Source organism: Syngnathoides biaculeatus, chromosome 15, assembly GCF_019802595.1.
Source record: "Syngnathoides biaculeatus isolate LvHL_M chromosome 15, ASM1980259v1, whole genome shotgun sequence".
NCBI lineage: Eukaryota > Metazoa > Chordata > Actinopteri > Syngnathiformes > Syngnathidae > Syngnathoides > Syngnathoides biaculeatus.
In genome coordinates, this window is record NC_084654.1 from 250,314 (window position 1) to 273,696 (window position 23,383).

Sequence of the window (23,383 nt, forward strand, 5' to 3'; positions counted from 1 at the left end):
CTGGTCGCCACCGAGGTTGGTCCGGAGGCAGCTGTGGATTGGTCACCAACGAGGCCAGGTCATGAAGCGGCTGGGGGCCCTCAGGAGTGAAGAGGATGATGGAGAGAAGGACCAGAGCCATGACCACCACCATCACAGCCATCCCGAAGTCTCTCCAGCTCCGGGGTGGCTCCACAGAACTCCCCAGCTCCTGTCGCCGTCAAGACAAGGGCGTGGTACTCCTGGACAGGAACGTGAGAAGGCGGCGTCAGTGCCGCCTCCTCCTGGACAGGAACGTGAGAAGGCGGCGTCAGTGCCGCCTCCTCCTGGACAGCAACATTAGAAGCCAGCGTCAGTGCCACCTCCTCCTGGACAGCAACGTGAGAAGGCGGCGACACCATCGCCACCTCCTGGACGGGAACATATGGACGTGCCCGTCGCCGTCGGTGCAGGAACAGGGGACGACCGCGGGCCGGTCGCTGTCGGAGCAGGTACAGGGGACGACCGCGGGACGTTCGCCAACGAAGCAGGAACGGGGAGCGATCGCGGACCGGTCGCCACTGGTATTCCAGGGCACGGACGAGAAGCAGCTGTGGAGACGTCGCCACCTCCTGGACAGCAACGTGAGGCGGCATCGGGTCGGTCCCCACTGCCACGTGAGCTTGCAGTGCATCTGTTGAAACAGTAACGTGGGCGTGGCGGGGTGGCAAATCCGTTTCCAGGGCGACGTGAACGAGAGTCGGCAGAGAGTCAGTCGAAATTGACACGTGGGCGTGTCTCAGGAGTGGGTCAGTTCCAACTGCCGCGTAAGCTCTGCTCGGAACAGCCAAAACTTCGATGTGGGAATGGCGAGGTGATGGGTCCGTTCCCACTGCAACGTGCGCTTGGCGAGGTGGCAGGTCTGTTTCCACGGCGATGTGAACGAGAGTAGGCAGAGAGTCAGTCGCAACTGACACGTGGGCGTGTCTCGGAGCGGGTCAGTTCCAACTGCCACGTGAACCTGCGTCAGCAGCGAGTCCGTCGCAGTTGCGACGTATTCATACCTCGCTGGCGGAGCGTAAGACACGGAAGCGGAGGGCTTCAAGGAGCCTACTCGGATCGGACCGGCTTCGTCCTCCGGCAGACGGTCTACCTGGCGTCGGTCCCGGGGACGCCAGGTCTTCCCTGCAGGGTCCTGTTTTGGCTAGTTCGTCCTGTCATGTCCCATCGGAACGGGAGTAGGACCCAAATGCAGGACTCGGACGATGCAAGGTAGTTCGGGGAGAAACGTTTATTATTTCGTGGTCAGGGATCGGGCAGGCAGTCAGGTGCAGCAGCGGTAGTTGGGACGTCGGGCGAAGAGAGCAGGTGAGCGGGCAGGCAGGAGTCGTTACACAGGAGAACGATCAAAGCAGGCAGAAGTGTCAAAGGAGTCAGGCTTACGGGGTTGGTCGGAGAACAGGCGAAGGTCGGTACACACCGGTTGTCGATCAGGGATACGGGAGTACTCGAACAGGACATGAACCTCAACGAACTGGCGGCGACCAGTCGTCATCGGGGTCATATAAATACACAGATTAATCAGCCCGCATGAGGCGCAGGTGTGCGCCTCCCAATCAGCGCAACCGCGCGGACACCCGCACAGCCCGGGCTGGAGCGGCAGGATCATGACACTGATGTTTTGGCCATGGTAAAAGAGGAACCTTTAGACATTTCAGATTGTAGGGTTCGAGACAGTTAGTTTTGATGGAGGATTTCAAGCAGTGTGCTCATTCTTCTCTCAAGAGTTATCTGGATGAACAGAACATTAATAATGATTATTTTTTGACTCACAAGAGTTCTTTTTAGGTCTCCCAGCAATTCCAAGTTTTCTTACCAAAAGGACGTTTCATCAGGTCAGACTACTTGTCATGCAGGGTCTGGTGGTGATCATGCAGATTCGAATTCTTCTGACAAGCAATCACATTCACAGTCTAAACCCAAGTATTCTAGTGACTCTTGTGACTCTGGTCCTGTCTGTGCTTATTGTAAGAAGCCTGATCACTTAATTTCTGATGGCCAAAGGCTCAAGTTCAAAAATCAGTACACTGGTTCCCCAAATACTATCACACCTAAGCTTTTCTGTCCAGGTGGTTTTGAGGAGAGTTTCTTTTTTTATTATGACAATCAACTTTTAGATTCTGAAGTTCCAAAGGAGTATTTGCCTTTTATTCACACTGGTTCAGTGTCACTTATGGGAGACACTTCTACACCACGGCGCATTACTATTCTGAGGGACACTGGAGCGCTTCAATCTCTGATTTTGAAGGATATTTTTCCTTATTTTGCAGTCTTCAGCTAACTCAGATGTGATTATTCACGGTATAAATAGCAGTTTTCTTGTTCCTTGACATTTTGTGAATTTGACTTCAGATCTGATTTCTGACGCCGTCAAAGTTGGTGACCTTCTTCCAGTTCCAGGTGTTGATTTGTTGATGGGCAACGATCTTACGGGAACTCAAATTGGCGTTGATCCGATTGTCACTTTTTCCCCGGAGTTTTCATTCAGTACTTAGAAGTTGGAGTGTGACTTTCTGGGTATTTTTCCGTTTTGTGCAGTGACTTGTTTGATGTCGAAAGACATTACTTCGAATGCTTCTTTGCCGAAGGATTCCATTTATGATTTGTCAGGTACATTTATGATTTGTCAGGTACATTTATAGGTCATTCTTTTGACGCTGAGGTTAATGACTTACCTTCGAGGGAAAAAAAAGGGCGACGACAATCGAGGAAGAGTAGATTTATTATTCCCGTCACGCAGCTAGGCTGTGCTATGAGAGAAGGGAGTCAAACCCGAGGTGGATAACTTCTGCCACAGAGAAGATGTCTCACCTGCATCTCCGGGCCACGGACAGGTAACCGGAGCAATTTTAGGAGATTTCTTTTGGCGTAGCTTATGGAAAGATGTTGCTGAATTTTGTAAGACCTGTCATACATGCCAAATTGTTTGTAAACCAAAACATATTCTCCAAAGATCATGATCCAAATGGGAAACTTCAAGCTATTTTCATTCATTGCACAGATATGCAAAAATAACATGCTAACCTTTCCTGCTACAGTCACTTGACTGTTGTCGGGAGATGCAGGGTAGACGTCTTCTCCAGAGGTTGTCCATTTTTGGTTTAACTCCCTTCTCTCGTTGCACAGCTGAGCTGGGTAGCGGGAACAATAAAGCTACTCTTCCATGGTTGCCATGATGCTCTTTTTTCCTTCTCACCCTCCCACTGCACACACTTGCCCTGTCCCATCACACTCAGAGACACATGCCCACAACATAATGAGCTTGTTGTCACAATACCCGTAACCTCAAGCAAAGCACGCGTGTAAATGCCGTAATAAACGCAAGCAAAGCGTGCTCATAACTACCGTAATAAACTCAAGCAAAGCACGTGCGCATGCACATTAACAAACACAGAACTTTGATATGCTTTCATGCCTTCACGGGAGCCGCATTAAAACAAGCAAAGAGCCACATGCGGTTCCAGAGCTGTCGGTTGGCCACCCCTGATTCTTCTGGGATTCAAAATGAATGAAGTGGATTCATCTTTATATCTCCATAATTTCTGTGATGCATTGTGGTCTTTGTTCATTTTTACAGAGATTACCAGTATCAGTATACCTGACAACCAATTATTGATGCATACAATCTGTGAGAGAGTTGGTAAACCAAGAAACTATGCCCAGAACAACGAAAAGATACAGAAAGAGGGGATGATGCTAATAGAGACCACAGTGAAGGCAGAGAGGGAGCAGAAAGAGCTGGAGGAGGCCAGGCAAAGATCTGCACACTGGGAGATGTGGGTACGTAGCTATTCCTGACATTTGGATCCGGACTTAACTCTGTCTGGTGGAGATGACCCATGTTTAAATGCATTCTTCACTGTTGATGTTAATTAATTAGTTCTGTGATGAGTTTCGGGGTGTGGTGTGGAGATAAAAACGTTTCAGAAAACATTTAGATATGACATGGAAAAATACCTATTCTCTCTCAACAAGTCTCCAGTTGAATATGAATCAAAAAGTTACATTTTTATATATTGTTGTAGGATAAATAACTTGTGAATATGGACAGACGGAAATTACTGTGTGTTGCAACCTGTTTTGACTTGAGTCTGTCTCTTAGACGTCACTCATAACATACAAAAATTAGCCCCTTGACAGTAGTTACTACATATATCTTTGTTTGGGGGAATTTATTTTTTCCAAAATGAACATCATGATTTACAGAAAATAGTCTTTGGACAAGACTGTCTTACTCTTGATGATAGTCATAACCTGTCAAACATTATTCATTTTCAACACAGATATACTGTACCTTGTCTGTCAAAAATGAGCTGAAGTACAATAGTTGAGTTCATGTACAGTATGCTGCCATCCAAGCAAAGTCTTTTTGATGGATGTCCCTTTTTATTTCAGTGAGACAATATCAAAATACATTCTGTATGTGTTACAACAGAGTGACTTCATAGAAAAAGAATGCAGGTACCATAATGGCCTGTTAGCAGTCCACACCCGCCTCGCATTAAAAGTATCTGGCTCATTCATCGTGTTTTCCTTTCGGCTTGTGTAAAATATGACAACAGACACCCTGAACTTTTGATCAGCTGAAGCTGTACATGAAGCAAGAATGGGAAAAAGTTCCGCTTACAAAGCTTCAACAATTAGTGTCCTTAGTTCCCAAATGTTTATTGAATATTGTTAAAAGAAAAGGTGATGTAACACAGTGGTAAACATGAACGTGTCCCAGCTTTTTGGGGAACGTGTTGCAGCCATAAAAGTCTAAATCAATGAACGTTTGTTAAAAACAAGTTTATCAGTTTGAACATTGCATATTTATCCTTTGTAGTCTATCCAGTTAAATATGGGTTGGACATGATTTTCAAATCATAATATTGTATTTGCGTAACATCCCAACTTCATTAGAACTGCATTTGTGTGTTAAGGAACCAATCATGTCTGAGGGTTTTTATTAAGAAAAAAAGAAAAGTCTGCAAAGAGACGAAAAGCTACGTCTTTTGAATAGTCACCCCTTACTTAGTTCAAGTGTTCAGTTTAGGGTGTACTCCACCTCCTGCCCATTGACAGCTGGGATAGGCTCCAGTGTGACTCTGTGAGGATAAGCGGCTAAGAAAATGGAGGGATGGATATATCCCAAAAATCTAAAAGTCATCACGAAGTGATCAAAAACATAAAGTCAATCAAAAAATAATAACAGTTTAAAATCATCCATCTATCCATTTTTTAGCCACTTATTCTCACGAGGGTCGTGGGAGTGCTGGAGCCTATCCCAATTTCCACACATGAAGCCTCAAAAATGGTGTGGGTAGTATTGACAAAACTAGAAAAGCGGTATCTTGGCGTTTCATGCCATTACATCAATTTGTGCACTCCAGTTATAGGAAATAATGAGTATAAGACTTTGGCCCCTCTACATAAACTGTGTTATAGGTGGGGTCATCTGTGCCCGGAACTGGATCGTGTTCTATAAATTTGACCTGTGTGCAAGGATCTTGAATGACATGTGGCTTAGATCATGTATGAGTGGTCTGTCAAAACAATAGGATTAAGACTAGTGTAGACACTGTGTCCACAAACCCAGTACACACCAAAAAGCAATGTGCCCAAGGGGTCAGGTACTGACAAGAAGCGCAGACGTGTAATTGTTCAGAGATAAATTAGAGATGATTTGCATGGTATAGATATAGATTCTCAATGAGATTTTGTTACCTTGGTACCTGGCCAAATAGGATCTTATTCATAGCAAAACAGCCGAATTTCATTGTGCGGCAAATATGAACTGGGCAAAACAAAGACACGCTACCCGAATCATGAGTGGGTTAAAATTTTGGGTCACACTGATGGAGGGGAGATGAATACCTGTTTCAACAAAGATTATTTGATTAAGGTATTGTGGACGGAAAAAGACACTTAAAGGTCAGAGGACAAAGAGTTTATTTTTTAATTGATAATGCCAGAACGCCTTTACAAACCACATCTGCCATATCAAAGTTATTATGTAGCAGATATACAACAGTTTAATCGATACATGTGACATTGAATGCGCCTTCTGCTTTTTGTATCCCACGCCTCTCAGTGTACGTCTCTTTCTAGTGCTGTGATGTCACACAAGCCAAACATCTTGTTCATTTGGTGGTGTTGTGCATGATTGTTCCATGGTATTGTTCCTGTCCTTGTATATTTTTTGTCGTAAAATTTATCAATGGTACAATGGTCTTCTATGGCATTTGTTTGTAGAAATGGTTCAGGCAGCAGCAGGAGGGTTTTCTTTTTTATCTCTCTCCTTAATCACACTAACCTACTGCTCAACTTGAGAAAAGCATGACACAAGATTGAGACAAGTGTTGGACAAGACAAGGGAGGTGAATCTGAAGTTTAACAAAGATAAATGTGAGTTTGCAGTGAAATCACTTACCTTTGTGGGAGATGTGAGTGAAGATGGGGTGAAACCCGACCCTAGAAAAACCTCAGCTATCAACAACATGGAGCGACCAAATACAGTGCCTTGTGGAAGTATTCGGCCCCGTTGAACTTTTCAACCTTTCGCCACATTTCAGACATTCAAACATAAAGATATAAAATGAAAAAATGTGGTCAATTATCAACAACAAGTGGGACACAATCGTGAAATGGAAGGAAATTTATTGGAGAATTTAAACCTTTTTAACAAATGAAAACCTGAAAAGTGGGGGGTGCAATATTATTCCTGCCCCCATGTATTAATACTTTATAGTGTCACCTTTTGCTGCAATTAAAGCTGCAAGTCGCTTAGTATGTCTCTACCTGTTCTACACATCGAAAGACTGAATTTTTTGCCTATTCTTCTTTCCAAAACAGCTCAAGCTCAGTGAGGTTGGATAGAGAGCATTTGTGAACAGCAGTCTTCAGCTCTGCTCAGAGATTCTCGATTGGATTCTGGTCTGGACTTTGATTTGGCCATTCTAACACCTAGATATGTTCCATTGTATATTTGGCTTTATGTTTTGGATCATTGTCCTGTTGGAAGATCAATCGCCGTCCCAGTCTCTGGTCTTTTGGAGACTCCAACACGTTTTCTTCCAGAATGTTCCTGTTTTTGGCTCCATTCATCTTCCCATCAATTTTAACCATCTTCCCTGTTCTGCTGAAGAAAAACAGGCTCAAACCATGAAGCTGCCACCACCACGTTTTGACAGTGGGGATGGTTTGTTCAGGGTGAAGAGCTGTGTTGCTTTTACACCAAACATATCGTTTTCCATTGTGGCCAAAAAGTTTGATTTTGGTTTCATCTGACCAGAGCACCTTCTTTCACGTGTTTGTGTGTCTCCCAGGTGGCTTGGAGCAAACTTTAAAGGAGGCTTTTTATGGATATCTTTGAGAAATGGCTTTCTTCTTGCCACTCTTCCATTATTTGTGCAGTGTACGACTGATTGTTGTCCTATGGACTGACTCTCCCACCTCAACTGGAGATCTCTGCAGTTCATCCAGAGTGATCATGGGCCTCTTGGCTGCATCTCTGATCTGTCTTCTCCTTGTTCGAGGTGAAAGTTTAGAGGGACGGCTGGGTCTTGGTAGATTTGCAGTGGTCTGATACTCCTTCCATTTCAATATGATTCCTTACAGAGTCCTCCTTGAGATGTATAAAGCTTGGGAAATGTTTTTGTATCCAAATCTGGCTTTAAACTCCTCCACGACAGTATCTCGGACCTGCCTGGTTTTTCCTTCATCTTCATGATGCTCTCTGCAGTGTAAACAGAACCCTGAGACTATCACATATGCATTTATACGGAGACTTGATTACACACAGGTGGATTCCATTTATCATCATTAGTCAACATTGGATCGTTCAGAGATCCTCACTGAACTTCTGGAGTGAGTTTGCAGCACTGGAACTAAAAGGGCCGAATAATATTGCACGCCCCAATTTTCAGTTTTTTATTTGTTAATGAAGTATAAAATATCCAATAAATTTGTTCCACTTCAGAATTGTGTCCCACTTGTTCTTGATTATTGACAAAAAATGAAAATGTTATATCTTTATTGAGGCCTGAAATATCATGAAATGTTGAAAAGTTCAAGGGGGCCAAATACTTTCACAAGGCACTGTAGCAAAGACGAGGTCAGACGGTTTCTGGGAATGGTCACCTACCTAGCAAAGTTTGTCCCACACCTGTCAACACAGTCAGCAGCTCTCAGGAGTCTGCTTGAGCAAAAAAAAAAACGAATGGATCTGGTTTCACGAGCAAGAACAGTGTTTCTTAAGACTGAAAGACACTGACAAAGGAACCGGTGTTGAAGTTCTATGACCCACAAAAGAGCACTATGATTGCGGTGGATGCATCGTGATACAGTTTAGGAGCAGTGCTGCTGCAGCAACATGAAGAGCAGTGGTTACCTGTTGCCTCTGCATCCCGAACCTTTACAAGGGCCGAGTCCAGGTCCGCACACATCAAAAAAGAGTTGTTTGCAATTTTGTATGCATGTGAGCGTTTCCATCAGTAAGTTTATGGTGAGATGTTTGAAGTGCAAACTGATCACAAACCTTTCGTGTCCATTATGAAAAAAAATGACTGCCCTGTAAGTATCCAGCGTATGCTAATCAGACTGCAAAAATATGATGTTCACAGGATATGCACTCAAGGTAAATACACAGCTGACACTGTCCAGAACAGTGGATAGGAAAGAAAGTGCAGAAAGGAGGGAAGCGCAGGAATACAGGCATATGTGGACATGGTTGTCACGTCTCTCCCTGTAACTGAAAACAGAACAGAGCAAATACAAAGCAAGACCATCGCAGATAAAACAATGAAAGAACTAACAGTACAAGTACAACACTGAAAGGATGATGAATAAAAAAGATTGACCTGACAAAATATAAGCCCTTTGGAATTGTAGAAACAAGCTCACAGTGGTGAATGACATCATAATGAAAGGAAGTAAACTTATTATTCCTTCCTCTCTATGTAAACAATGCAAACGGAGAGCTCGAGAGGTAATGTACTGGCCAAGAATAAACCAAGACATTAGCCAGACAACAGCATGTGAACTATGCCGCACCTCCAGACCAAAACAGCTGGGAAGGAAAGCATTACATAGTGGTGACCGACGACTTCTCAAACTTTCCTGAAGTTGGAGTACTGCCGTCAACATCAAGCAGTTATCAGCTACTGAAATACTATTTTCACCGGACATGTGAACTGTTTTCAGACAATGGGCCTCAGTTTTAGAGCTGTGAGTTTGCTGCTTTTGCCAATGGATGGGGATTGAAACGCACCATGTTGAGTCCAGCATATCCCAAATGGAACAGTTTGGCAGAAAGCTCTGTGAAGATTGGAAAAAAACTGTTAAAAAGTCACAGGCCAATGATGGCTTCCAGAAGAGTCTACTGATCTACCGGAGTGCACCTTTGCAAAATGGGCTCTCTCCAGCACAAATGCTGATGGGTAGGCGTATCCGCGTTAACCTGCCAATAAATGAAGACCTGCTGACACCCAAAGGCGCTTCCAGAATCAGACCGAATGATCGAATGGTGAAAATATCTGCCCAAGCTGAGGCCTTGAGATGGTGTGCGTCTCAGGGACTGTTCCACAAGCACATGGAGGTACACTGGACAGGAGGAAGTTGCTCTACGTTCCTACAGAGTCCAGATGAACAGTGGACCAACGCTACGAGAAGGAACCACACGGACCTTTAGCTGCAGCGGAGTCAGGAGGACTCTGTGGCCCATGAAGAAGTTCAGGAGGACCAAGTTAGCTGGCAGTGGCCATAACCGTGTTGTTTGTCTTGATGTGCCCTGCGATTGGCTGGCAACCAGTTTAGGGTGTACCCTGCCCCCTGCCGGTTGACAGCCGAAATAGGCTCCAGTACTCCCGCAACCTTTGTGAGGATTTGTGTGTGTGTTAGTGTGTGTGTGTGTGTGTGTGTGTTAGTGTGTGTGTGTGTGTGTGTGTGTGTGTGTGTGGTGTGTGTGTGTGTGAGAGAGAGAGAGAGAGAGAGAGAGAGAGAGAGAGAGAGAGAGAGAGAGAGAGAGAGAGAGAGAGAGAGAGGGGAAGACAAATATGGAATGTAAGAAAAAAAAGTGGATTGTTGACATCCCGAGTTGGTGCTTGAGGTCAAGAAGTTCCGATTAGATATCGTCGGACTCGCCTCTATGCACCGCTTGGGCTGTGGCACCACTCCTCTTGAGAAAGGTTGGACTCTGTTACACTCTGGGGTTGCCCATGGGGAAAGACACCGAGCAGGTCTGGGTATACTTATTGCCCTTCGGCTTGGGGTCTGTACGTGTACCCCGATAGATGAGAGGGTCGCCTCCCTCCACCTACAGTTAGGGGGACAGGTCCTGACTGTTGTTTGTGCTTATGCACCACACAGCAGTTGAGAGTACCCACCCTTTTTGGAGTTCTTAGAGGGAGTGCTGAAGAGTGCCCCCTCTGGCGACTCCATCATTTTGCTGGGGGACTTCAATACCCACGTGGGCAATGACAGTGAGACCTGGAAGGGCGTGATTGGGAAGAACAGCCCCCCCCACCCCCTGATCAGAACTCAATTGGTGTTCTGTTACCGGACTTCTGTGCTCATCATGGATTTTCCAGAACATACACAATGTTCAGGTGTAAGGCTTTCACACCCTAGGTCGCAGTTCCGTGATCCATGATACCAGTTCGACCTTGCAGGCCCAAAATGTATTGTGACGTTCTGCTGGGTGCGGCTGACAGATTCCCATTCCAGAAGGAATTTCAACTCCCACCTCCGAAAGAACTTTGCTCACGTCCTGGAGGAGGCGGGGAACATTGAGTCTGAGTGGACAATGTTCTGTGCCTCCGTTGCTGAGCTGAGGCGACCAACTGGAGCTGTGGCCGTAAGGTGATTGGTGCCTGTCGTGGCAACAACCCACAAAAACATTGGTGGACACCAACTATGAGGGATGCTATCAAGCTGTAGAAGGAGTCCTATCAGGCATTTCTGGCTTGTGGGACACCCAAGGCAGCTGATAGGTACCAGCTGGCCAAGCGGAATGCAGCTTCGGTGGTCGCTGAGGCAAAAACCCGAACATTGGAGGAGTTCGGTGAGGCCATGGAGAACGACTTCAGGACAGCTTTGAGGAATTTCCTGTTCACCATCCGGCATCTCAGGAAGGGGAAGCAGTGCACCGTTAACACTGTGTATAGTGGGGATGGGGAGCTGCTGACCTCAACTCGGGATGTTGTGAGTCAGTGGGGAGAATACTTTGAAGACCTTCTCAATTCCACCAATACGCCTTCCTATGGGGAAGCTGAGTCTGGGTGCTCTGAGGCGGACTCTACTATCTCTGGCGTTGAGGTCACCAAGGTGGTTAAAAAGCTCCTTGGTGGCAGGGCCCCGGAGGTGGATGAGATTGGCCCAGAGTTCCTAAAGGCTCTGGATGACACCTCTGCATCATCACATGGACATCGGGGACAGTGCCTCTGGATTGGCAGACTGGGGTCGTGGTCCCCCCTTTTCAAGAAGGGTGACCGGAGGGTGTGTTCCAACTACAGAGGGATCACACTCCTCAGCCTCCGAGGGATCACACTCCTCAGCCTCCCTGTCAGGTCTATGCAGGGGTACTGGGAGGACGGTCCATCGGGAAGTCGAATCTCGGATTCAGGAGGAGCAATGTGGTTTTACTCCTGGCCGTGGAACAGTGGACAAGCGGTACACCCTCGACAGGATCATCCAGGGTGCATGAGAGTTCGTCCAACCAGACTACATGTATTTTGTGGACTTGGAGATGGCATTCGAATGTGTGGCTTGGGGAGTCCTGTATGGGGTTCTTCGGGAGTATGAGATACCGAACCCCCTGATACGAGCTGTTCGGTCTCTGTACGACCGCTGTCAGAGTTTGGTCTGCATTGCCGGCAATAAGTCGGACTCATTTCTAGTGAGAGTTGGACTCCGCCAAGGCTGCCCTTTGTCACCGATTTTGTTCATAACTTTTATGGACAGAATTTCTAGGCGCAGCCGATGTATAGAGGGTGTCCGGTCTGGTGGCCTCAGCATCGCAGCTCTGCTCTTTGCAAATTATGTGGTTCTGTTGACTTCATCAAGCCGTGATCTCGAGTTCTCACTGGAGCGATTAGAAACTGAGTGTGAAGCGGCTGGGATGGGAATCAACACCTCCAAATCCGAGACTATGAGCCTCAGTCAGAAAAGGGTGGCGTGCCCTCTCCAGGTCAAGGATGTGATCATTCCCCAAGTGGAGGAGTTCAAGTATCTTGGGGTCTTGTCCACGAGTGAGCAAAGAATGGAGCCGGAGATCGACAGACGGATCGGTGCAGCGTCTGCAGCGATGCGGACTTTGTATCGGTCCCTTGTGGTAAAGAGGGAGCTAAGTTGAAAGGCAAAGCTCTTAATTTACCAGTTGATCTACTTTCCTACCCTTACCTATAGGCATGAGCTTTGTTTCATGACCGAAAGAACAAGATCCCTGATACAAGCGGCAAAATGAGTTTCCTCCGCAGGGTGTCTCGGCTCTCCCTTAGAGATAGGGTGAGAAGCTCGGTCATCCGGGAGGGGCTCAGTGTCGAGCCGCTACTGTTCAGCATTGAGTGGAGCCAGATGAGGTAGCTGGGGCATCTGATTCAGATGCCTCCTGGACGCCTCCCTGGTGAAGTGTTCTGGGCATGTCCCACCGGAAAGACACCCCGAGGATGACCCAGGATAAGCTGGAGAGAACATGTCTCTCGGCTGTCTTGGGAACGCCTCGGGATCCCTCCGGAAGAGCTGGAAGAAGTGGCTGGGGAAAGGGAAGTCTGGGTACCTGCTGAAGGTACTTACCCCAAGACCCGACCCGGAAAAGCGGTAGATGGATGGATGGATGGATGGTTTACATGTTTATAAGCTGTTGTCAGATCCCTTGAGAACTTGTACCTGTACTTTATCCATCCATCCATTTGCTTTGCCGCTTATCCTCACAAGGGTCGGGGAGAGTGTTGGAGCCCATCCCAGCTGTCAACGGTTAGTAGGCGGTGTACACCCTGAACTGGTAGCCAGCCAATCGCAGGGCACATTGAGACAAACAGCCACACTCACAATCACACCTAGGGGCAATTTAGAGTGTCCAATTAATGTTGCATCTTTTTGGAATGTGGGAGGAAACCGGACTGCCCGGGGGAAACCAAGGCTGGCACAGGGAAAACATGCAAACTCCACACAGGCAGGTCCGGGATTGAACCGTGGACCTCAGAACTGTGAGGCCAATGCTTTACCAGCTTCCCCACTGTGCTGCTCTACCTTACTTTATTATTTTCTTATTCATTGGAAAAAAAAAACGTTTACGGAAATGTTAGTTGTTTACAATCAGTTACAATAATAAGAAGAGTAATGTCAAAAGAAGAACCACGTGTTAATTTTACGTTTTTTTGTAAGTGGTAGATATTTCTTTATTGGGGGGAAGATGTGGTGTTATGGGTGAGATAGCAACACAACTGCATTACCTAGCATGCTCAGTAGCCGGATGGAGGAGATGCGGAAGTAATCCGAGAACGGTTTGTTGATACGTGTTTTACAACATGGAGGTAAAGATTGAATGCTTTGAAATACGCCTCGTCTATTTGTTATACAATAAAAAAAGACAACACAGTGTAGAGGACATTTCCCTACACCACAATATCTCTTTCAAACTATCAATATGAACTTTATTGAATTAAACCAACGTGAAGGGGGGAAAAAAAGTTTGGTCATCATAAATGCCCTTTCAAAATGGCAAAGGCACTCTGCAAATGTATCATTGCTATATATGGTATTTCTGAAAAATATACACAGATAACAGTTTGAAATGAGTTAATCTGTATAAAAATATCACCAGCAATTCAGGGCTAACACCCCATGAAACATTGTTTGAAAGCCCTGATTGTCATGCTCCTGGATTCCAGCCAGGGCTGGGCGTGGCCAGCTAATCTGAAGGTGCACACCTGCGCCTCATGACCTTTGATTAAGACCCAGTACATATAGGACCCGGGGGACGACTATTACTCTGCTAGATCGTTGCCTCTCATGCCTCGTTCCCGCACTACCGTACTCCTGACGTCTACCTCCCGTGTACCGACCAACGCCTGTCTCCCGACCTACCCCGTAAGCCTGCCGTTACTGATCTTGCTGCTTGTTTGGACTGACTCCCTGGTAACCGACATTGGAACGAATAAAGGCCTATTCCGCACTGCTTACCTCTCACCTGAGTCGTGCATTTGGGTCCACCCCCGACTCTCGTCCGTGACACTGATAAACTACCTTCCAGGAAACCATGAGGAAATTTCACATGAAATTGCTTCTTATGGTGGAACAAGCAGCAAAAGCGTCATCAAAAGATTACATTTGCAGTGGTCCCAGAAGACTTTTGCAGATTATACCGACGCTATTACCAGATAATTGTACCTTGAAATTAATGAGTACCTGATAATGAAAGCGAAAATGAGATTCTGTGCACCCATTAACTTCCTTTGAAAAACAAAACCTATTGTTTTCTAATGGCATGGCACTGATTAATTTCACATACATCCATTTGACAGAAACTGGAAACAAATTGGGAAATTTATCAGCACTGATGTCTAAAACCATTTTTGTGATTGACAGTCGCCATTGTCACGTACTGACATCTGGTGGTGGTGCGAAGTTAAAAGGCTTTTTGACAAATTGCCCAAAAATATAACAGGTTATTTTGCTTTAATCACCTTATTATTGCCATTGTCTATTCATCCTATGTCTGTTTATGAATGAACATTTACTGTACATTCAGTTTTACCCAAATAATGGTGTAGACAAAAGAGATGAGCTGAATGGCAAGGACAAGGTGACCCAACATACATCGACACCATCTGTCTTCCTCGTGGGTCACAGATGAGTACAAATTATTAGATCAAATAGCGGCAGGACATGAGTCCTTAATCTGTTGGTGGTGTACAACCAACAAAAATGTAGACAGGACCAACAACATTCACTACAACGTACAAAAATTGGGCAATAGATGCTTTTCATTGATGTCACGCCGACCACATATTTTTGTTTACAACGCCATTTTGGACGGCAAAATCATGTCGACACATCATGGCTAGGAAGCAATAACTGTATACTGTAATGTTTTGGCTACGGTTATCGTTTGATCTTCTGTCTTGAAAGTCCTTTGACAAAGGAACACTGTAACCAGAGGTGATTAAGGCAGTTGTGCTGGAGTGAGGAATAAAGAAAGACGCCACATAGGAAACTCTAGAGCAAGTATAGACTGTTTTCGACTAAGGTCACACACCTTCCAATTTAGAACGCGGACGCCATTTTGGTTTGATGAATTCAAGTAAACAAACAGTAACTAAGCAGGAATTATTTTAGAAAGGCTTATGAATGGGGGCGCACTGCTATGTTATCGGTTGCTCAAATAAAAGTGGGCGTTTGTAAAGCAGATTTCTTTCAACTGCTAGCTGTGGTCAAGAACCAGAGCGAGCAAACGGAGCAGTTATCAACCAAACAGCGACAACTGTGGCTGTCTCGTATTAGCAGAGCTGATCTAGTAGCAAAGTCATTCCCTTACGTCCGAGTTCATAATACTTGTGTGAATGCAACAGATGTCTCCAAAATCTGTATTTTCTGTTTTATTATCATAAGTTTGCAAAAACGAGTTACCGCACAGCTAGCTGTTTCGTGAGTTGAGTTAAAAATGTAGCTGTGGAAGTGGAGAAAAAGGTGCGGGCTCCACTTGGGACTAGTCCTGGTCGAACCTCTCTCTCTCTCTCAGTAAGAAAAATGAAAATAATAATCTTCACTCTTTCAATTTTGTTGATATAATCAACATAATTTAACACAACGCTGACTGTAATCATGAGGTACATATTCAAATTGCATTGCACGGTACCCTAACCTTAGCAGTGTGGAGACGCGCTGCTTACAATGGATACCGCCGGATCACGAACCCAGCCATTGTTGAATTGGTTGTAGGCCTCCAGACCTTTGTAATTCTTTAGTTGGTCCATGGTGTAAGCGCTAGTCGAGAAGAGGCGATAGTTGACAGTGTCTGGATAGGTTACTGACGCACACATTTGTGTGCTCCATTTATGTTTCTCCAAGGCATATGGGTTGATATTGTCGATCAAGGCACGCGTCTTGTAGTAATGGTTTCTTGAAAAAACATCTAATGAGCCCCGATAATGTTCCAAAATCATTTTAGCCGTCATGCGTCACTTTCAACAGTCGTACGAATATTTGTGTAACTCCGGTCTGTATGCAAAAGCCATAGCGTGAACAGCGCGTCAGTAGAGTGAACCCATCCAACATGGCCAGGTGCCCCGGATGTAGTCACGTGCTCAAAAACAGTCTGTTGTCTCGTTATTATTAGATTGAGCTATAGTACTTCTCATATATAGCAAGTGTGGTGTGATTGTGTTCATGTCAGCACCGCAGACGAGACAAGACGATGAAGAAGTGGGCTGGAAAGGTTGTCGGGGGGAAAGCAAAATAAATATCACCCACATTAAAAAGTACAGTTGGACTCACGTCTACGTTATTCAATAAGACGACAGCAAGATCATAACATCGTGTCAGAGTGCTGGTAGTATAACTATGGACTCACAGGGGTTGGGGACGGAATCAAGGGGAAAAAAACAAAGACAACGAGGAGGCGTTCGGTGTTCCAACTCATCCAATCTACCGGATGCGTGGTGGAGAATCAAGCAACACGCCGAACTCATGTTCACGGGACGGCTTAAAAACAGATCTTAAGAGGAAAAGTGCAGTGTCCTCCTTCTGTGGATCGGCGATAAAGGACGGGATGTCTGCAAAACAAGGCCACTGACCGGAGACGAAGAAGTTGCTAAAAACTTATTACAAAAAAATTCTCTGATTACCTCACTCCGAAAGCAAACCCTCAGTATTTGCTAAATATACATTTCGTGAGAAGACGCAAGGTAACTGTGAGTCATGTGAGCACTTTGTGTCAGAACTCAAGCTGTTGGTTAAAAACTGTAACTACACAACCAGCGATGAGATGGTCAGAGACCGCATACCTTTCGGTACCAACTCACCAAGCGTGTGCGAAAATTTACTTACCCAGGGGCTCACGCTCGAAAAAAGCTATCGGCATAGATCGCTCCCAAGAGTGAGCAAAAGTGCAGCTAAAGGCTATGGCTAGTGACAGCCATGAGGTCCGTGTTATCCACCGCAAACCTGGAAAGCAAAGTTTCACTCCGGGTGCTAGAAGGCATATTGATAGCCCAAAGACCTCCGTAAAGGTATGTAAAAAGTGGGGAGGATACCGCAGTAAGTTACCTGAAAGCCCAGCAAAAGGTAAACAATGCCTGTAGTGTGAGACCCCTTTTTCTGTCTGTTCTTACAACCATGAAATACCATGATGAAAGGGCCGTAAGACACTATACTATAAGCAAGCCAATATTCACAAAAAGATCGCCAAAAAATGCGAGTTGTATTGTAGTTTTACCGTCCAGTGGACATCGTAAACAAAAGGCATGTGACTCATGACATTACATGAAAAGTATCTATTGGACTCAGAAAGGGTTTGAACATGTATATGAACAGCTATCTCTAAACACTTATAGCATTCCAAAACAGGACTCACTGTTGACATGTTGTTTGCTAAGAGTGAAGGTGTCTGTGCTATATTCAGAGAACAATGTTGCACATTCTCAGTCTCACCAAGGGCATCGAGGGGCTCCGAACCCTGAATGGGAAGATGAAAGAGCGTTCTGGTGCTGTGTGGGATTCCTGGATGAATCCATCCATCGATTTTCTTTGCATCTTATCTTCATAAGGGTTTCGGGAGTGCTTGAGCCTATCCCAGCTGTCAACGGGTAGGAGGCGGGTTTCACCCTGAACTAGTTGCCAGCCAATTGCAGGGCACATTGATACACACACACTGACTGGATTTTTTTCCTGTATTGGATTTGTTTCCTGAAAGTGATTGTTCAACAATGTGCGATTCTTTAACAATTTGTATGCCAAGTGGCTGATCTGGCTTTACTTTACCCAATAAAAAACAGTCCGGTGAAGTGCCCGCAGAGGGATAGGTAGCATACACATCCTAATATATACTCTCCCTAATTGAATTGACTTGCAGGTGGTAGTTACAATTTGTTCTGAGGACAAATTCTAATGACAAAAAGCTGTTCTCATAAAAAGGCTTTTGAAGAATTGTCATTATTTAATTGTACTACCACCACTTACTTCAGTTGTTACTTTAACATGTATACCATATCTAGACAGTATCTTTGAAGCACATTGATCGTTATTTCATGATATACATTACCACTAGGCGGCGCAGTGGAGCAGCTTGAAAGTGTTGGCCTCAGAGTTCTGAGGTCCCGTGTTCAATCACAGACCTGCCTGTGTGGAGTTTGCATGATCTCCCTGCGCCTGTATGGGTTTTCTCCGGGCACTCCGATTTCCTCCCACATCTCAAAAACATGCAACATTAAATTGTATGTCAAGACCCCAATGTACCTTTTTGCTAATATTATAGTGTTTTTATGCTGACTAAGAATCTTAAATCCGTTATGAAGGAAACATTTTTATTTTTCGATTATCTGCAACAAATGATCGCACATTGCTGTATCCCCTGGAAAAGGACGGAAAAGTCGCAGAAAAAGCCGATCAGGGGCGTGATGTAGAACATTGTGATAACAACATGGATCCCATAGGAATACACTCGAAGAACGCTGATGAATTTTCCGATAATTCGAGCGATGAATATTATTCTGAAGGGTCCCATGGAGATAGTGAGTAATACAAGATTTATGAAGGTGTTAAAGGTTATCAATTTGAACCAGTTAGACAGCACACACGTTTGGATTCTGACAAAGTATCTGGCGATGAAGAAGCCGACACAGCAATCAGATGCTTCCTGGAGGCTATCCCTCATGTTGGAAATATCAACTAGTAAAAAAAGAGTAAGCATTTGTGAAGTTCTTGTTTGGTTTAGTTAGTCGTAACATGATAAATAGTACAGGCTTCGATATCCTCAATGGATATACAAAGTTTTCGGTCTTGCTTTGAAACTATGCAAATGCAGCGTATTTAGTGATTTGATACGCGACCACTACTATGCATGTAAAATGCTTATTATTGCACCAAATCTTCATGCTTCTATCATTCAACCCATGTAAACAGTATTCAACATTTTCAGGAAAAACAATACATACCTCCGCAACTTGTCTTTTAACAAAAGGGCTCTGCATTTTTGGAACGATGTGTTGAGCTTGTCAAAGCGTGTCCTAGTTCACATTTTGTCCCTTGAGCAACAGCGATCTGTTCTGGTATCTGAACTGGCTAACATGAGTCCGTCAGTAAAAGAGTCCAGGGTAAAATGTTCACTGAATATGGCAGACTGCTGACCGGGTTTGGAAAAATTAGCTCTCTTCATTTGCACAAACCTTACCCACTGTCTTCTGAGGCTTGGGTCTTTGGGAAAATAATGTAAATTGTGACATGTATAATTTGAATTGCTACAAAACTGAACAACACAAGTCTTCACCATTTTTACGGATTGGTTTCATCTTACAATCACTGAGGAATTCTCGAAACGAATGGGTTTGTCTTCAGGGTGAATACAAAAGACTCCCAGCTTATTGTTGTTCCAAAACAGCCCATCCCAGATTTTATGACATCAGAGGTCCACCCACTAAATGAGTCTTTTTGCAGGTAAGGGAAACTTTGCAGACTTTAATTCATAAACAGGTGTTTTTTGGTAAAAACATCGAACAGGATATGCATTTTACGGAAAAGTTTAATATACATTTTCGTCTAGATAAGATAATTTGCTTTAGAAATTACACATTACAGACACTTTGATTGGGCACTCTAAATTGCCCCTAGGTGTGATTGTGAGTGTGACTTGTCTGTCTAAATGTGCCCTGCGATTGGGTGGCAACCAGTACAGGGTGTAACCTGCCCGTTGACAGCTGGGATATGCTCCCGCACTCCCATGACCATCGTGAGGATAAGTGGCTAAGACAATGGATGGATGGATTGATGAAAAGTAGCCCTGGTTCAAATTATTGAACTGTAACCTTAAACTTGAACATGGTTTCTGTTATGGAAAATCCATCATAGGCCTCCATGGATCAGGGTTGATCATGGGGTGACATCCTAGTTATTGGTGGATGAGCGTCATCTGTGGCTGTTGTCATGTGTTTGTGTATTTTTATTCTTTGTTCTCTTTATTTTCCCATTATGCTTTTAAGTTGTTATAATGCGGGTCTTTGTGACACTGTTTCCTATCATGCTTTTAAGTCCTTATGATGTGACATGGTTTCCTTTAATGCTCTTGGGTCTGTTTGACTCAAACTCTTTGTGTGCTTTGTGATGCGGAAGTCTTGAAATGTTTCAAGGATTACCTATATAAGGACAAGAAAGACGGACAACGGGGCTTCTTGTTACGACCTCATCACTGCTCTGGGAAACTACAAAGCTTAGAACGCATGCTTACACGGATGCCTGCCACCTTTCGCTTTTGGACCGTCTGGAACTTTTGCTAATTTGGAATACCTGCTGGGATGAAAATTTGCTTGTTTGGGAACACTCGTTCAACATTGGTGACTGTTCTCCGTTGTGGCTCAACTACTCTGTTCTTGAACGCCCATTTTGTGTTAGCTATTTTATCATGCTTGTGTTGTGTTGTTGAGTGTGAGATTAAATTGTTAGAAATGCAATACAACTGCCTTGTCACATTTTGCTGGTTTGAACAAAGGGGACGTTAGTCTAAATTCACACATAACACTGTAAACACCTATGCGTGAGTGACATTCTCTTTGGACAGGCATAGATTGCTCTGGTCTCTCTGAGTTGTTGCGCTTCTTGCTACAGGTTCGCTTCTCTGGCGCAGTTTCCATGAGCTTTGCTTTGCCTATTTTGATGTGCCAAATCAAGGCTTCTCTCCACTTTGAGCGGTCATCTGCCAGGTTCTCCCAGGTCTCTAGGTTGATGTTTGTGAGCTTCAGGTCACTCTTGACGACATTGTGGTAGTGCAGCTGTGGTTGTCTGTTGCTCTCGCTCCATCAACCTTCTTGCCGTACAGGATGTCTTTTGGGATATTCCATCTTGCATTCAGCGGACGTGGTCTAGTCATCTGAGTTGAATAACGTCCAATAACAAAGTCCAATTAGCTGTGGTTGTCTGTTGCTCTCGCTCCATCAACCTTCTTGCCGTACAGGATGTCTTTTGGGATATTCCATCTTGCATTCAGCGGACGTGGTCTAGTCATCTGAGTTGAATAACGTCCAATAACAAAGTCCAATTACAGAACACCACAAAGGTTCTATTCTCCCAATCACCCCCTTCCAGTTCTCACAGTAACATCCTATATGAGCATTGAAGTACCCTAGGAAAGATGGAGTCCCCAGCGGGAACTCTCTACAGTACCCCCTCTAAAGACTCCAAAAACAGTGGTATTCTGAACTGCTGTTTGGCGCATACACGCTAACAACAGTCAGGACTACCCCCCCTACCCTGAGGGTTGAGGGAGGTTACGGGCTAATCCACTAGGGTGAACCCCAATGTATAGACACCAAGCCAGGAGGCAATATGTATACCCACAAGTGCTGCGTCTGACCATGGGCAACTCCTGAGTGGAAGGGAATCTAACCTTTCTCAAGAAGATTGGTACCAGAGCCCATATTTGCATCCCCTCCCCATTACTCTTCCCCTGCCTCTTGTTCATTTGTGGCCACGATTATTAAATGTTTCGCATAAAGCTCCATACATTTCTCATTCCTCTATCAGAATGGTGCCCACTTTCTTTTTCTTATTTTATAGCACTCTTTGTGCTGTAGTGCTGTAACGTATCATTACAGGCTGCCAGTTGGTTTGTCAACCCACAGTTTTTCAAACCATTGTTTTGTAGGATTATTTGAATTCGCATGGGGAGCATTTTTAAATTGCTTGATTCACACACCCTGGAGTGTGATCTTCAGGAATGCCACTGTTTCCTTGAAAACATGCAGTCATTCTGATTCTATATTCTTCAAATGATTCATCGTTTTTTTTCTTTTTTTTTTTGCTCTTCCAATGGCAATATAATTTGCTTTGTCTAAATCTAGCTGAAGTGCATTCTATTAACCCTTGAACTTGATGATTCCCGCAATTTCTCGAGTATAGTGCGTCCTGAAGTATAATGCGCACCCCCAAGTTGACTTGAAAAAAAAATCAGGAAAACCCTTCTACCAATGTACAATGCGCACCACCAATTTGCTGCTATCCATATGCTCAAAATATTTGGAATTATCTGTATTTCTATTTTGGTAGGTTTGTAAATTTATTGTTTGTACTTGTATTGGTTTTCAAAAAAATCGTCTGTACAACAACCATTAAAGGTCAAGTGTCATCCCTATAAACATTCGAAAATTGATAGTGAAATGAAAAATACATATAACATTATTCACTTCAATGTCTACACAAAAGTAAATATGACCGGAGAGCGCGTCATCCATGCGCAAAGTTGCGGAAGTGTCATTGGACATCCAAGTGGTCACCATATTGGCTGCATCTCCTGTCCGTGATGTCACCCCAGACATTCGCCATTGAAAACACGCTGTGGCCCCTACTATGGGACACGCCCTTTCTGACATGGAAGCTCTTTTCTAAGAAGAGAACATCACACAACCGAGTGAAGTTACCAGGGCAATATTACCCTATTGTTTCGAGCCATATTCAGATGATATGCAATCACAGCCAAACCGCCTGCCTGTCCGATCCACTTCCGTAGCGGAGATGAGCCATCCGAGTCACCCCGGCCGACAAGACAAGGCCGGCGACTGGCTTGGCTCAGTTTCAACGCCCAGGTGGATTCTCACGCCGAGCCAGGCCGCTTTACGATCAGCCGTCACGGCAACCTTCACGGGCGAGCCAAACGCGGAAGCCGTCCGACGCGCATATCGACATTTAGCACCCGTCATACGTACGCAGATCTTTTGTTACATTATGAGTGACGGATTACGTGGTCCGCCCCAAACTATTATTTGTTTTAGTTGCTGTATACACACCTACCTGTCATTTGGAAAACACAAAGCTCTCATCCTTTGCACCTGAGCAATAATTTTTCATGACGAACTGGGTCGCTTGCAAATTTATGAAGAGTAAGTCCATCCACCCAAGTGTTCAAGCAATGTCCAGCAATGCAACGAGTCAGCATTTTGGCTAACACGAAGGAATAACGAGCTACCTTCCCGGGGGTAAAACTAATAGAAACAAATGAGTCCACTTGAGGGCGGTCCTGCCATGTACGTCACTTCCTGCTTCTTCTCGAAAACAAATCCCTCAAGAGGATTTTCATGGCGGGAGTTACAAAAAGGTGTATACGTCAAAATCATGTTTTGTGGTGTAAAAACGCATGGGTCCATGTCGGCTGCAGTTTTTTCATTAATAACATCCTAAAAATCAG

At 44.8% G+C, this 23,383-nt stretch overlaps 1 protein-coding gene across 10 annotated transcripts in view; it reads left to right on the forward strand.

The window, feature by feature from the left end:
• The window catches only part of ak7b (adenylate kinase 7b), a 170,402-nt gene that overhangs the window by 133,384 nt on the left and 13,635 nt on the right, over positions 1 to 23,383 (forward strand). For 9 of the 10 annotated variants that reach the window (XR_009798358.1, XM_061843135.1, XM_061843129.1 and 6 more), the window contains one exon: positions 3,596 to 3,798. The exons of the other annotated variant lie outside the window; for it this stretch is intronic. Coding sequence is in view for 8 of the 9 variants with exons in the window: in XM_061843135.1 (XP_061699119.1) it covers positions 3,596 to 3,798 (203 nt within the window). In the remaining variant the exon portion in view is untranslated. The remainder of the gene's footprint in view (positions 1 to 3,595; positions 3,799 to 23,383) is intronic. 10 annotated transcript variants of the gene reach the window in all.